This window comes from Amblyraja radiata, chromosome 26 (genome assembly GCF_010909765.2).
Source record: "Amblyraja radiata isolate CabotCenter1 chromosome 26, sAmbRad1.1.pri, whole genome shotgun sequence".
Lineage (NCBI taxonomy): Eukaryota > Metazoa > Chordata > Chondrichthyes > Rajiformes > Rajidae > Amblyraja > Amblyraja radiata.
The window spans coordinates 18,605,667-18,622,025 of record NC_045981.1 but is presented as its reverse complement, the minus strand read 5'-3'; the positions used below and the strand labels follow the sequence as shown (position 1 = coordinate 18,622,025).

The window sequence follows — 16,359 nt, the reverse complement described above, 5'->3', positions numbered from 1 at the left end:
TGTATCCTCGCCAAAGCCATCTGAAAATGAAATTGGCTAGGATCATTTTTTTAAGGAATCCCTTTAACTGCTTAAAAATTGGGGTCTCCTACAAATGTAAGTAAAGAATAAAGAACGTGCCAACTGATTTTGTGGCCCCTTATGACTGAGCTAGGAGTTCACCTCTGGGTCAGTTGCAAGGTTGTTGAAAGGTTTTTTTTCTGTAGCCAAGAAGGGCAGGTATGTATCCCTAACCCTGCATTCCCTGCCACCACCCCAATGCAACCCTGCCATACATTCAGGCTGCAGTTGAAAAGGCAAGAAACTCATATATTTGTTTCAGTGTGCAGCTACCTCGCACCAGCTTCTCATTCTCACCCAACAAACAGCTAACAATGGCCTGTTTCCATTATCATTGTTGCTTTTTTGCATATCTTTCATTCATTGTTCTTTGTCTCTCGACATCATCATCCACATCTCTCCTTTCCCTTATCCCTAACCAGTCTGAAGAAGGGTCGCGACCCGAAACGTCACCCATTCCTCTCTCCAAAGATGCTGCCTGAGTTACTCCAGCTTTTTGTGTCCATCAAATAACAAAGCTGTCAAGGCCAAAAGCGGAGTTTCAATCTGTTCTCAAACTTTCATATAGGGGCGTCTGTGAATTTTACGTTTCAAGAACTGATGAAGTACCATCACCCTCAACCCCATCCTCCATCTCCCCACAAGAGGCAGCTTCAGCATGTGCTCTAAACATGATAAATTATATGTGTTCACTGAGTCTTTGGTCGTGGAAGGTCACAATGGATCTTTGAACAATGTTATTTGCAAGCATTGGGCGGGGAAAAAAGGGTCAGATCGGTGAGGATTTGTTTAAACGACGGACCTGTTTGAGGTTTATGTGTACCGAGGTACGGTGAACAGCTTTGTTTTGCACGCTGTCCACAGAAGATCAGATACACAAATTACACTTAAATACAATCAAGTTTAAGTGCAATATATGGAGCAAAGAGGAGGACACAGAGTGCAGAATATAGTTCTTAGCATTGTAGTGCATTGCTTCAAGAGACAAAGTCCAATGTCCACAATGGGGTAGAGGTGAATTGGACAGTACCCTGGCTTGGGAAAGTGCCGTTCTCCTGCACCTTACGCTAAAGTTCATTGCTGAGATCCAGGTGTATTTCACCATCAGAGAGAAAGGCAGATGGGCTAATGCCAGTGCAAACCAATCCGCTGGCACTCATCGACAGAAACAATCCTGATATCTTGTGGGCAAAAAATGAATTGAAACGTGGTCAACCATATTTTGTAGTCAGATGAAGTCTACCCCTGTACCTGATATCATATGTTATATTAATTATGTTAATATCATATGTTGATATCATATGTTATATTAATTATTTCAATGAATTTTCATCCATTGATACTATACACATCTCAGAGTTTAGCTCAATTTATAAAAAATACTGAATAATTCAATTCAACACACATTGCCACCTGTAACTTCAGGTGCAGTTACTTTTTATCTTTAATCTTTTACCAACTTATTGAACAAGTAGGAGTTTGAATACTTAATATTTTGAACCTGTGAAATTATTTTGGGTAACTGGCAGAAGTTGCCTGTGCTGTTATTAGGTCAACTGAACCATCCTACTGTGACCAGACAGCAGTCCTGACCTACCATCTACCTCATCGGGGACCCTTGGACTATCTTTGATCGGACGTTAAGGGCTTTATCTTGCGTTATTCATGTGTCTGTACACTGCGAATGGCTCGGTTGTAATCACGTATTGTCTTTCCGCTGGCTGGTTAGCACGCAACAAAAGCTTTTCACTGTACCTCGGTACACGTGACAATAAACTAAAGAACTGAAGTGGGTGCCCCTATAACCAAAATCCGCGAACATTAGAGGTCTGTTGTTGCAAGTATTTACTGTATCTACAACAACCTGGAAAATGGCACTTATTATTCGAGCTGTGTGTAAGTAATCACAATGCCAGATCGCAAAATGAAGCAATCCAGTCTGACTGAGGAATTTCATGAAATTCATCATGAATTAATAACATCTAGTGTTGGTTATTGGTTTGTTATTAGCTCATGTGCCAAGATACAGAGAAATGTTCTTGTTTGTGTGCTATTCAATGATATCAGATCATACTATATCTGAGTACAATCGAGCTATCCACAACAGATAGTGTAAAGAAAAATACTAGATTGAAGAGCATGGTTATACAGAATTGCAGCATTACAGTTACAGTGAAAAAGTGCAAAGTTTACAATGAGCTAGGTTGGAAGATTGGGACTGCACCCCAGCTTATAAGAAGTCTGTTTAGTAGTCTGATTACAGAGGGGTAATATCTGTTCCTGGCCCTGGTGGTATGTACATTCAGGCGTTTGTATCTTATTCCCGATGGAGAGGGGAGAAAAGGGAATGACCAGGGTGAAAAAGGTATTTGATTATGTTGGCTGCTTTCCCGAGGCAGCCTGAAGTATAGATAGAGTTGATGGTGTGGAGTCTGGTCTGTGTGATGGACTGGGCTACATCCACAACTCTCTGCAATTTCATGCAATCTTAGACAGAGCTGTTCCCAAACTGCACTGTGATGCAACCTGATTGAATGCATTATGCGGTGCATCGATAGAAGTTGATAAGAGTCTGAATACACCTGGATCCAACAATCAAAAAGTGCTGTTTCTCTCTGCACAGCGAAATACTTAATTCCTCTGCTAAAATGCCTTCAATCCCACCGACCTGCAAATGTTTACAGTGCTAAGCTACAAATAAATTCAGCATACCCAAGTTTTTTTCCCCTCAATTTTATCAAATGTGCTATTTATAATGTGATCTTATACCATGTGACTCAATGAAAGAGAGGTGTTCTGCCTGCATGGTGCCCTTCATTTTCTTGGTTTATTCCAAAGTGCTTCACAGTCAATAAAGTACTTTGGAATTGTAGTACTTGCGTCTGAGGGAGGCAGGGTGGCATAGAGCTGCTGCCTTATCGCGCCAGAGACCCGGTTCGATCCTGACTGAAGGTGCTGTCTGCACGGAGTTTGTACGTTCTCCTTGTGACCGCGTGGGTTTTCTCTGGAAGCTCCCACACTCCAAAGACATACCGGTTTGTAGGTTAATTGGCTTTGGTAAAATTGAAAATTATCTCTAGTGTGTAGGATGGTTGTCTCTAGTGTACGGGGTTGATTGCTGGCAGCCACGGACTCAGTGGGCTGAAGGGCCAGTTTCTGCGCTGGATCTCTAAAGTCTAAAAGTCTTGTTTTGTAGGAAGTACAGCAACCAAAAAGTACACGACAAGCCCCCAAAGATAGTAATATGCGAGCGACAAGATAATCATTTTCAGTTATATCAGTTGAGGGATGGCTTTGACCAAATACATTTCCACGAACATTGCCACGATAAATAACATTTTTATCTAAAACCCATTATGGCAAAAGTCTCAGAGAGAGGCATGTATGGATAGAGGTGTAGTTGGAACCAGAATTATATAAAATACAACCTCCTCCATCATTTCAGTAACTGGAAGGGACTGAGATTTTCTGCAAACTAGACGCAGTGAAACTGAAATGTTTTTTAGCAACTGAATAACAAGTCTTTTAAACCTACAGTACTGAGAGGAAACTTCCCTCTCCCTCAGGTATTTTCTGGGATCAATGCAGTTTTGGTGTTGCGACAGAACCTAGCAACCTGGAATTTTCAATATTTATATGCACAGTAATTCAATATTAAGTTACAGGAAAACCGCTGATGATGTATGAACCGATCTTTGCTTAAACTACTTTCTCCCCAACTCAGCAAAGACGGATTTAGAATTTTTGTTGTGTTAAATAACTTGCTTGTCCCACCGTGTTACACAGTCCCGTCTGAATTGTTTGTGTGTACCTCCATTCTCCCGCTGCAACTTAAGATGGTTGTTTCATGATTAATTTGAAATGTTGAGCGTGTAAGATAAATATGAGTTTGTAGCTCAATGATTATGAATGTTGCGATTCCTGTTAGAAGTGCGTGTAACTTCACCAAAATGAAAACAGCCGGTGAGTCAACAACCAAGATGTAAGAGAGTCAAAGATTGGTATCAGGCGGCACGGTGGTGCAACGGTACAGTTGCTGCCTTACAGTGCGCCAGAGACTGGGGTTAGATCCTGACTATGGCCTTGTCTGTATGGAGCTTGTACATTCTCCCTGTGACCTGAGTGGGTTTTCTCCAGGATCTTCGGTTTTGCTCCCACACTCCAAAGATGTACAGGTTTGTAGGTGAATTGGTGTGAAGGATAGTGTTAATGTACAGGGATCGCTGGTCGGTTCAGACTCGGTAGGCCGAAGGGCCTGTTTCCGCGCTGTATCTCTAAACTAAACTAAACTAATCCTCTGCTATACCATATTCCATTGCGTGCTATTTTATGTTCAGCAGGTAGCTCCAGTGATGAGGAAGAAGAGGACAGAGATGACTTTGTCACCGTGGAGTTTGACGATGGTGATGTGGGACGCATTTCTCTGTCGAATATCCGCCTTCTGCCTCCTGATTATAAGATACAGTGTGAGTAATCTAAATGGCCACTCCATTTAATAGTAGTTCAATCACAGAACGTACAACGATGCTCAGTCTCCTTCTCAGACCTCAGGATCTCAAGAGGCTTCTCTGCCATGAGCTGCATCATTGCAAAGCTCAGTGCTTATTCTTACCAACTTGGGCAGAGTAGGAAACATGGAGCTGCTAAACAGTTTCTGAGCAGCAAAGCCCTGCTGAGCCAAGAGTTGACGATCTGGACATTCCTACACAGGGTTTCAAAGGGGTGACACAGTGGTGCAACAGTAGAGTTGCTGCCTTACAGCGCCAGAGACCAGGGTTCGATCACAACTACGGGTGCTGTGTGTACGAAATTCGTACGTTCTCCCCGGGACTGCGTGGGTTTACTCCGGATGCTCCAGTTTCCTCCCACACTCCAAAGCCATACAGTTTTTTTCCGTTAATTGGCTAAAAATTGTAAATTGTCCCTAGTGTGTGTAGGATAGTGTTAGTGCTGGTCGTCGCAGACTCAGTGGGCCGAAGGGCCTGTTTCCATGCTGTATCTCTAAACTATACTAAACTACAGGTCGTAACCCATTCTGTGTTAGCATCCACAGTTCGCATCCTTATATCTTTTCATTATCACCTCTTCCCCAGCCAACAAAGGGCGATTCTGGACTTCACCCTTCCTTGGTCATCTGTTGCCGGCTTTGCTTTGTTCAGTCCTTTTGTTACCTCCAGCTCTCTCCCCTCCACTTTGAGTCTGGAGAAGGGTCCCGACCCGAAATGTCATCCATCTTTTTTTTCCAGAGATGCTGCCTGACCCGCTGAGTTACTCCAGCACTTTGTATCTATCTGCCATGTTAGACTAAGCTTCAGGTCTGGTTTGAGGACTGGAGTGGTTGGATTTATGATTTACTTTGGGTACTGGGTTTCAAATGTGTTCAGAAGTTCCAAGGGGAGGCAAGTTAGTTTGGCTAATTGGCTTGTTTGGATGATTGTTTTACATAGAACATAGAAAAATACAGCACAAAAACAGGCCCTTCGGCCCACAAGGTCTGTGATGAACACAATGCCAAGATAAACTAATCTCTTCTGCCTGGTTCAATGTCCATCTTAGGTTATTTTGAATGCAGAGTTAGTTTACATGCTGGTCAGTTTGCGGTTTTGTACCAATTGCTGGGTTAATTTGGCTGCTGGGTTAATATTAACGGTGGGTTAATTTTGGTCAATTTGTATGCAGAATTACTTTGGGTGTTGTGCTGATTAACATGTTGGGTTATTTGTGGATTCTCTGCGATATTTTGTCAATTTGTAAAGGAACGGGCATTAGGGAGGACAGTTGATTTTCAGCGGTACATTCCCTTCAGCTCCAGGAGAGAAAGTTGTACAGAACCAAAATCCAAGGCGTTACATTCAATTTTTTTACTTAAAATGAGCACGTTTCAACGATAACTGTTCTTTTGCAGGTACAGAACCTTCTCCGGCTTTGCTGGTGTCCAACGGGAGGCTACGGGTCCGGAGATTCCCGGTGGAAAGGCGAGAAGGTGTAGTGAGCAATCAGAATCGCTCTCTGGATGGCCACAACCCCGCAGAGCTGAGCAAAAAATCTGGCAAGAAGACTTTCTTAAAAGGGAAAGCTGGTACGTTGATCTTGAAACATGGTCATCATTTTCTCAACATGAGTTTAATTTTTTTGATTAGTTTTAAAGATACAGCCCTTCGGCACACCCTTTATGCACCGACCAACGATCACCCGTACACTAGTTCTATGTTATCCCGATCTCGCATCCCACCCACTGGGGGAGATTTTTACAGAAACCAATTAACCTACAAACCTGCACGTCTTTGGGATGTGGGAGGAAACAGAAGCACCCGGAGAAAACCCATCGCGGTCACAGGGAGAAATTACAAACTCCGTACATACAGGGTCGAAAGCCTGTGTCCGGCGCTGTATGGCAGCTATTCTACCGCTGCGCCGCTGTGATATTTACTCAGAGCACTTCCAAAACTGATTTTGAAACAGCATTTTGATTTTTACTTAAGATTCCAGCTAGATCTAGGTTTAGATTTAGATTTAGGTTTATTATTGTCATGTGTACCGAGGTACAGCGGAAAGCTTGGTTTTGCATGTTATTGAATGAAAACAGGCAACATTATACATAAATACAATCAAGCCAAACTCATGCTCAGTGGAAAAGATACAGAGTGCAAGCATCTGCAGTTTCCCGTGTCACTAGGGTGACACCTGGGTTTCATCTACTAAAGTTCACCAGAAGGGAAAGGTTCGTGGTAGCAGGAATGTAACCTGACCCTTTAATTGTTCAAAAAGTTGGATTCATTTGAAAGTCCAATTATTGTCTCCCATTACCAATTGGCTTTTTACTGCTGAAGAAGGAAGTGCCTTTATTACGCCATGCACAAGACACAATTTATAAATCTACAACAGCGCTGTACTTTTCAGCTGTAATCATTTTTAAACAGATCAAAAATATATCCGTTTATTAAAAAAAGCCCACAGTAACTGGGTTCACTGTGCAATTCTGGAAATTGGCTGCATCTTGAAATTGTGTAAAGTCACTAGCGGCCAGCAAAAGACAAATTGCCCAGGAACTTGTCTAATGTAAACAGAGGGCTGAGAATATGCTGCCGTTTCAAGAACGGAGTGGAATTAAATCAGACAACAGGCTTGACAAAATCGTTGTGGGGAAGGAAGTAACAAATTTTCTTCTGGCACAGGGTACGATTCACTTCATTATATTGGCCAGCACAGAAGATAGTGTTTGGTTTACACAGACAGATAGACCTGCTAAGCTTCACTGTGACTCTGTGTATACCACAGAACTATTTTAGCGGTCAGATAACTGTAAAGTAAATTAAGGTTGTAAGAAATGTTTGGTTTGAAAGGAAGTAGCCACTTTCTGCAGGCCTTTCATCTGGCCAAGATGACTGGGAAGAAGCAACAGTTGCATCTCCCCATGAGAGGACAGTAAATGCACTTTTAACATTCAAAAAGCGGAATAAATTAGATTGAAATGTTAACGATCTTACAGTGCGGAGCATTGAATTTAATTGACCATTACTATTATGAATAAAAAATAGATACATTGTTATATGCCAGTTATAGTGAGGATGTAATGGATTTTAATGGATAATGTCAGGCAACAGAACAGGAACTCTTTTGCACTGACATCACAAAAAACACTCAGTTCCAACCCACAGCTGTACGCTCCAAGTGCATTGTGTAACACAATATTAAAATTCCGTGCTGGTTATTTAGTGTTTCCCTCCCATTATGATTCATATTAAGCATCCTGCTCTAGAAATCTCTTTGTTAAATAAGTTATTTTTTTATATTTTGTTAGGTCAAGCGCAGAGTAAAAACTAATGCAAATAAAGTCATAGTCATACAGCGTGGAAACAGGCCCTTCGGCCCAACTTGCCCACACTGGCCAACATGTTCCATCTACACGAGTCACACCCGCCTGCTTTTGGCCCATAGCCCTCTAAAATCTGAACTATCCATGCACCTGTCTAATTGTTCCTTAAACGTCCCTGCCTCAACTACCTCCTCTGGCAGCTCGTTCCATGTGTGAAAAAGTTACCCCTCAGATTCCGATTAAAGCCTTCCCCCTTCACCTTGAACCTATGTCTTCTGGTTCTCGATTCCCCTACTCTGGTCAAGAGACTCTGTGCGTCTACTCGATCTATTCCCCTCATGATTTTATACACCTCTCTAAGATCACCCCACATCCTCCTGTGCTCCAAGAAATAGTCCCAGCCTACTCAACCTCTCCCTATAGCTCAGACCCTCGAGTCCAGGCAACATCCTCGTAAATCTTCTCGGTGCCCTTTCCGACTTGACAACAATGTGTGTTATTCGGAATGCGGTCAAAATAACTTACACCCTTCAAGTTGAACTGTCAAAACTAACCAACTCTAATTATACCATTAATGTTACACATTCTCACCATGTCCTTCTTAAGATGCAGTACTTTGAACTGGTCCGGGTTTGAACTGTTGCGAAAGGTTTCTGTGCCAATTGGAATGGTATCCGTAGCTCAGGAAATAGGGATGAGTATGTTGTCAGCCAATCGATCAGGGTGTGAGTATGTTGGAAGTGGCGGGGAGGCTCAGAATGCTGACTGACGGAAGTTAATTGGATGGGCAGGCACAGTGATTAATTGGCAGTGTTGGGATCATTAGAGTTTTCTGCCACGAGTAATTGAAGGGGAATTCTATTTCCTTAGTGTAGCTTTTGGTTTAGTTTAGGCCATCATCGTCACGTGGACGTGAAAACTTTATTTGTTGCGTGCTCTCCAGTCAGCGGGAAGACTATACGCCATTACAATCAAGCCGTCCTCATTGTACAGATATAGGATAAAGGGAATAACATTTGGTGCAAGATACTGTCGGATTAAAGATAGTCCGAGATTCTCCAATGAGGTAGATGGTAGGTCAGGATCGCTCTCTATTTGGCAATAGGGTGGTTCAGTTGCCTGATAAACAGCTGGGGAGAAACTGGAATTTGGAGGTGTGCATTTTCAACCTTCTGCACCTCTTGCCTGAAGGGAGAGGGACCATCAAAGCTAAGTAAAACAAATAGTTCTAACAACTTTGTTGAACCTCTTGATCCAATATTCTTCACTGCCTTTAAGGCAGGCGGGAAACTATTGTTTCTTCTCTCAGGTTCCATCACATGTTAAACTTGTAGGTGGATCCCAACAATATTATTGAAATGTTAAATACATGTATAAAAAAAGGACACCATCTTTCATAGATTGTTCTTGCCACTTGTTCAGGAGACCAAATGACCACATCTGCTAGCTCCAAGCCACAAAGTAGACCTGGCAAATTTTAACTGGCCATTTATTGCACAAAGAAATCCACTAATATCTACAGTGTCCCCATCTAGATCCTACCCCGTGTGTAGTTTTGCCTCTTAGTTAAACAATTTGTCAAGTTGGCAGTGTTCTCACTTCTGTTATTGGAGAATATTGTGAGCAAGAACATAAGAGCTTGACAATATCCTAGTCGTACATCTTTACGATAGACACAAAATGCTGGAGTAACTCAGCGGGTCAGGCAGCATCTCTGGAGAAAAGAAATAGGTGACGTTTCGGAACTCAGACTGAAGAAGGGCTCCGACCAGAAACGTTGCCTGTTCCTTTTCTCCACAGATGCTGCCTGACCCGCTGAGTTACTCCAGCATTTTGTGTCTATCAAGTGTTAAAGATTTTAGTTTCTTTAACTGCAGCCAAGAAACTAGAATATGACATAATACCCTCTTTGTAGAGCATCTGTAGCTCTTAAATGAACATTATGAAATTTTAAATCTCACATTGTATCCAAATGATTAGCACAATAGCAAGCTGCAAGGAAACTGCAGCATGGACTTGTTAGCATGAAACATCAGTTCTGGATTTAGTAACTGGATTAACAGTATTTCTCTATATGGATTGTGAATGTGCAGTGACACTTTTTATAAGAACAGTTAGCCTATCCCTTTATAAAATTGTGCCAACATAATGTGTACAGCAAGGTGATTCATTACCCATATTATAAAATTTGTTCTTTAATTTTTTTTTTAGAAAAAGGAAAAGGAGTTTCAAACTCTGAGGTATCGACGTTGTTGAAAGGGGAATACATGCTGAGTAAAAGGTCGGAAACACTGATAAATTGGCCAGGAATTGTTCAGACAAAAAAGAAGATCTCCAACAAGAACACCATGATCCTAGAGAATCTGTTTGAGTTTAACGGGAGCACGAGAAGGATGAAGGGTAAAGAGCGCTTCCTCCCCATGCACGGCCTCCCGCCTCCGGTTTTCAGCGGTGGCTTCAAGGTGGACTCCTTCAGTAGCATTGCCAGCACGTTTGGTGCCTTTGGGAGCAGCCCTAGTCTGATCCCAAACCCCAAGCCCCTGAAGTACAGGAAGATGGAGAAACTGGACATACCCATCCCGAAAGGTGGGAAGAGAAAAGCAGAAACGGAATACCCTGTAAAATTAGATCACGAGGGCGTGATGTCTCCCAAAACGAAGAACGGAAAGGCCTTGATGATGAGCGAGAAGGAGTTTGGGGTGAAGTCTGGCGCTGTCTACTCCCAGGCAGCTTTGCTAAGTAAGGAACGAAACAGAAGGATAGAACTTCTCAAAGGAAAACATGCTCAACTACAAAACCTTCCCCTCAGCTTGGCCATGAATGAGTACACTGGCCAGTCAGAGTTTGCGATGGACTGTGACAGTGACAGTCACAGCTCCCTCTCCGACATGGATGACGAAGATGAAAGCAGAAACCTTCGGCAGAGCGTCACGTCGAGATTCATGTCCAGACTCTCCGTCTTGTCTTCGTCTTCTGGGTCTTCATCCTCCTCAACATCTGGCTCTACCTCCACATCCAGCCTATGCTCGTCAGACAACGATGACTCATCCTACAGCTCCGACGATGACTCGACACTCTTGCTACAAACCTGCATGACCCGACCTGTGCCAACAATGCTGGCCTCCTCTGACCCGCGGCAAGCAGAGGCCAAGATCGCCCCTCACTCCTTCTCTGTCAAGTCGGTAATGTCCGCCACCAAGATCAAACAGAGGAGGCAGGAAGAGCTACGACTTCAAAAGGCCAAGGAGGTATCAAAGAGGCAGAGATTGCCGTCTGTGGAGAATCGTCCCAAAATCTCCTCTTTTCTCCCAGCACGGCAGCTATGGAAATGGTCTGGAAAGCCAACTCAGGTATGGTTTCAGGAAGATCTATAATGCTGTCATTAATCCTACAGAGTCACATAGCATAGAAACAGCTCCTTCGCCTACCAAGCCTGCGCTGACAATCAAGAACCTATTTGCACAAATCTCACTTTAATCTCCGCACATTCTTCCCACAAACCTCACCCTCAGATTCTCCCAACATCTAAACATAGTAGCATCTTGTACCAGTTAACCTACCAGATTCCCATTTCTTTGAGATGCGGGGGGGGGGGGGGGGAAATGGAGAACCTGGAGAAAACCACGTGGTCAAGGGAAACCATGCAAATCCACACAGATGGATTTCACGGAAGTCAGGATTGAATGCAGATTGTTGGAGCTGCACATGCCCCTTCCCATCCCCACGATGTGGAAAGGCGACCTTATGGTTGTGGATAAGATGTATAGGAAGGAACTGCAGATGCTGGTTTAAACCAAAGACAGACACAAAAGCTGGAGTAACTCAGCGGGTCGGGCAGCATCTCTGAGGAAAAGCAATAGGTGACGTTTCAGGTCGAGACTGTTCTTCAGATGAATTCTGAAGAAGGTTCTCGGTCCTATTCCTTGTCTCCAGAGATGCCGCCTGGCCCGTTGGGTTACTCCAGCTTTTGTGTCTGTCTTATGGTGGTGGATCTCTCTTCGAAGTCTCTCTGCCCAAGGAGACAGCTGGTCAGGATCAGGTGAATCAGCCTTGAATGAACCAAATATCAAACATTTAGAACTGAGCTGCAGAGGATCGCACTTTCCCCTCCTTCTCTTCCCCTGAGGTAGTATCGTTACCTCTTGCGGCAATCTATTGCCCTAGATTGATGTCGTTCACGCAATGGACGCAAATGCCATGAAAACCATTGAATATGAAAGCCAAAGATGCTTTAAGCTGAAAATACCAGAAACGTAGTGATACTGAACTTCATTTATAACAGTACACAATGAAATATACTGGAAATACTCAGCTGATGTGGTGGCATATGTGGAAAGAGAAACTTAATAATTCAGAAACATTAACTCTGATTCCGATGATTTGGGTTTTGTGACCACTAAATATGCGTTCAATAGCCCACCATTTGATCTCATGTTGAATCCTCTTTAAAAAATGTGATACATTTAATCCATGATTTTTGCTTGATTAAATATTCTGTGGCATAGTACTCACAGGACTGGGAGGACTTATATTGCCAAATGTTTTGTCCCTGATTATTATCACTGACCCTTTAGTTTAGTATTTTTAGTTTAGTTAATTATTGTCACGTGTAAAGAGGTACAGTGAAAAGCTTTTTGTTGCGTGCTATCCAGTCAGTGGAAAGACAATACATCATTACAATCAAGCCGTCTACGGTGTACAGTTACAGGCTGCTGTTGAAATAAAGATTTAAAAGAGTGGAGCGATTGTAATGACTGATTGCAAATCCACTTCTGGGACCAGCACGCAAAGAGTGACGAGGACTAGACTGGGTTTGGTTTTGACCGCTCCCAACTCCCACCCACCCCTTTGTCTAACACTCCATACCTCACTGTAACGGCTCATGAATGAAGAGAGAATCAATGTCCCTGACTCTCCCTCCCTACAACACCGCTTCCTGTGGTGAAAACAGAGACCTTGGGCTTTCCAATAAAACCTTGGATCCAAAATGCCTGTGCATTTGCGGGAAATCTCAGTGCTGTCCGTGAAACTAAATAGGTGCTTTCCCCAACCTCCAGAAAAAAATGCTGGGTGATGTGAACTCTTGCAGCAGCCAGGAAAACAGGCAAAAGAGAAAGTCGACAGATCTTGTTAAACCTCACTTTCCTTTCCCTTGAAGGAGCAGAATACAAACCTAAGACTGGAAACACCATCAGCCACTCGCCTGCTAGTGTTACCTGGGGTATCTTTTTTTTAATTAGTTGAGTGTTTTAGTTTAGAGATACAGCGCAGAAACAGGCCCTTCGGCCCACAGAGTTCGTGCCGACTGGCGATCACCGCATACTAACACTATCCTAAACATACTAGGGACAATGTTACAATTTTTACCAAGGCAATTAACCTACATACCTGTAGGTGTTTGGAGTGTGGGAGGAAACCGGAGCACCCTGAGAAAACCCACGCAGGTCACGGGGAGAACATGCAAACTCCGTACAGACAGTACCTGTAGTCAGGATCGAACCAGGGTCTCTGGCTCTGTTAGGCAGCAACTCTGCTGCTGCGCCACCCTGCCACCACCCGTCCTTTTTCCTTGACCGAGCTTAATTGTTTCCCACAGAGGCGAGGCATGAAAGGGAAAGCAAAGAAACTTTACTACAAAGCCATCGTGAGAGGGAAGGAGACGATCTGTGTGGGGGATTGTGCGGTGTTCCTGTCCGTCGGACGCCCAAACCTCCCGTACATCGGCCGGATAGAGAGCATGTGGGAATCGTGGGGAAGCAACATGGTGGTCAAAGTGAAATGGTTTTATCATCCTGAAGAAACAAAACTGGGCAAGAAGTGCAACGACGGCAAGGTGAGACAAAGTCCCTTTTGCAAGTGTGCCTCCTAACGCTTCTCTCTTAAAAAAAACAGCTTGTCGAAGAACTTAATACATTGCTTCCGATGGTGCCCAGTCAAATTCAAGTTATGTGTGGGACAGACTGTAGACTGCTGGTTTATACTGAAGATATACGCAGAACGCAGGAGTAATTCAGCGGGTCAGGCGGCATCTCTGGAGTAAAAGGATGGGTGACGTTTCGGGGCGGGACCCTTCTTCAGACTGACTTCTTTTGGGGAGAAGATAAAACCTGGCTCTGCGGAGCTAGAGGACGATAATGCTGGAGGCTGTGGAGGGCAGACAGCCGGAAGTGATAAAATCAGAGATGGCCTGGTGAGGTCTGAAGAATGGTCCCGACCCGAAATGTCGCCCATCCTTTTTCTCCAGATCTGCTGCCTGACCCGCTGAGTTACTCAAGTACTGTGTGTCTATCTTCAGATTCAAGTGATGATATGCACCCGAGTATGTTACTGTAGAACCTCCGTTGAGTTCAGTACCGTGACTACTTGAGAATATGCCTTTGTTGCAAAAATCTGGGAGTGTTACCTTAATGTTAACCCTTCAAGATATGGCATCCCCAAACGTAACATTCCTCTTTGTACATTGAATTACATTGCTAATGCTTCAAGATGTGGCATCTACCATTTGTAACATTCCTATTATATGCTTTATTAAAGATATACAGAAAATGCTGGGGTAGACAGATCTGTCTGTCTGAGGAAGGGTCTTGACCTGAAACATCACCCATCCCATCTCTCCAGAGATGCTGCCTGTCCCACTGAGTTACTCCAGCATTTTTTGTCTATCTTCGATTTAAACCAGCATCTGCAATTCCTTCCTGCACAAATGCTTAATTAAACTGTGTGTGTCATTGTAGGTGTTTGTGTATGTATGTAGGTGGGTGCATGTGCATTAAAAAAGTAGGTGTGTGTTTGTGTGTGCACTAATGGCATATTCTAATAAGATTTTTTTCTTTCTATTTCAGAAAGCATTGTATCAATCCTGCCATGAAGATGAAAACGATGTACAGACTATTTCCCATAAATGTCAGGTAGTCGGTCTGGAACAGTACGAACAAATGATAAAAACCAAGAAGTATCAGGACAGTCAAGACTTGTATTACCTGGCTGGGACCTATGATCCGACGATAGGCAGAATCCTCAATGCAGATGGAGTACCCAATCTCTGTTAAAAACTTGATGTATGAATTAATATAAAGCCTGGATCTGCACCACAATAACAGGGATTGAGAAACCTTTCTGTTAAAAAAAAATCTAACTAACCTAATGAATTTTTCAAATGATGCAAGATGGACAGGAGCTGGATACTTGTTATCAACACCTTGAGGCTCAAGCACGTGGTCCTGGAATCATTGGCAGTGAAATTCTAGGTGGTCAAGCAATGGTTCTTGGAGACATAAGAACTAGGCCTTCTGGGGATCAGTAATACTGGATTTACCAAAGTGAAACCCTTCGGGCATCAGGTAGGCTGGAATTGGAACGTATAACTTCTAGGCATCAATGGGTCGACCAGGCAGAATTTGCACATGAGAGAAGTAGGCCTCAAGCAACGGAGTTGGCAACGTTCGGAGATGAGACCGGGCCTCAAAGAATCAAGAAAGCTGGAATGGCCACATGGAAACTTGACCTTGATCTGAGTAGGTTTCAACCATGGGACAAACAGCATGGAGTTTATTTCAGTGTGCGTGTGCGGGTGTGTGCGTGAGCGTGCGTGTATGTGTGTGCAGATTGAAGAAAGAAGGAAAATGAGCATCATACAAGCCATACACTCCCAGTACCTCTGTCTGCTTTCAACTTTGCAAAGCAGAATCAGGTCTAATGTGTTTTTGTTGTTACTTTGTTTCCTGGAGAGTTTTGTAAAAACCCAGGAGCTTTTTTTTAAATGCACTGCATTACTCAGCTCAGCTGAGATTGCTTATTGGCTGGAACTTCTGAAGAAGAAAAATGGAAGGGGGAGAAAAAGACTTTACTTTGAAGAAGACTGCTTACATGAGGCAGATTGTGGCATCATTCTGTCAGACTAACTCTAACCTCCTAACTGAACTGTTGAGAGATTCACTCTTGTGGGTTAAATGTTCCTTTTTTTAAAAAGTGATTGGTGAAAATAAATTATAATCCCTATTGCTAAAAATTGTATAGAATACTACACACATGCAGGGAATGGTCAGCCATGTTTGTTCCCTTTCTGACGCACAGATGTTAAAGAGACAGTCTCCCTTTTATTGAACTATGTGGACAAGGTATAAAAGCTTCTAACTTTGATGCCAAGATTCAGATAAGTTAATTGGTTTCAGGCACTGTGGAGAACACCTGTTATCTTCTGCCCTTTGTGAACAATAGCAAGCTGCTCACTGTAAAACGAAATCAAAGATAAGGCACTCAAGGTATCACGTTTGTAAAAAAATTGTCGGTGAAGGATTAAACCATGAAGGCTAAAGGCTTTTAAATTGTTCATAGGTTAATAAGTTAATAGGAGCAGAATTAGGCCATTCGGCCCATCAAGTCTACTCTGCCATTCAATCATGGCTGATCTGTCTTTCCCTCTCAACTCCATTCTCCTGCCTTCTCCCCATAACTCTTGACACACGTACTAATGAAGAATCTAT

At 43.2% G+C, this 16,359-nt stretch overlaps 1 protein-coding gene across 8 annotated transcripts in view; it reads left to right on the top strand.

The window, feature by feature from the left end:
* bahcc1 (BAH domain and coiled-coil containing 1) overlaps positions 1 to 14,997 on the top strand; it is a 275,446-nt gene extending 260,449 nt beyond the window's left edge. For 6 of the 8 annotated variants that reach the window (XM_033044369.1, XM_033044374.1, XM_033044373.1 and 3 more), the window contains 5 exons: positions 4,398 to 4,526; positions 5,966 to 6,139; positions 10,088 to 11,226; positions 13,473 to 13,709; positions 14,719 to 14,925. In XM_033044369.1, coding sequence (XP_032900260.1) covers positions 4,398 to 4,526; positions 5,966 to 6,139; positions 10,088 to 11,226; positions 13,473 to 13,709; positions 14,719 to 14,925 — 1,886 coding nt within the window. Of the gene's footprint in view, positions 1 to 4,397; positions 4,527 to 5,965; positions 6,140 to 10,087; positions 11,227 to 13,472; positions 13,710 to 14,718 lie in introns of all 8 variants that reach the window. The other 2 variants (XM_033044370.1, XM_033044371.1) reach the window with 2 other exon arrangements.
* Positions 14,998 to 16,359: the final 1,362 nt, after the last annotated feature.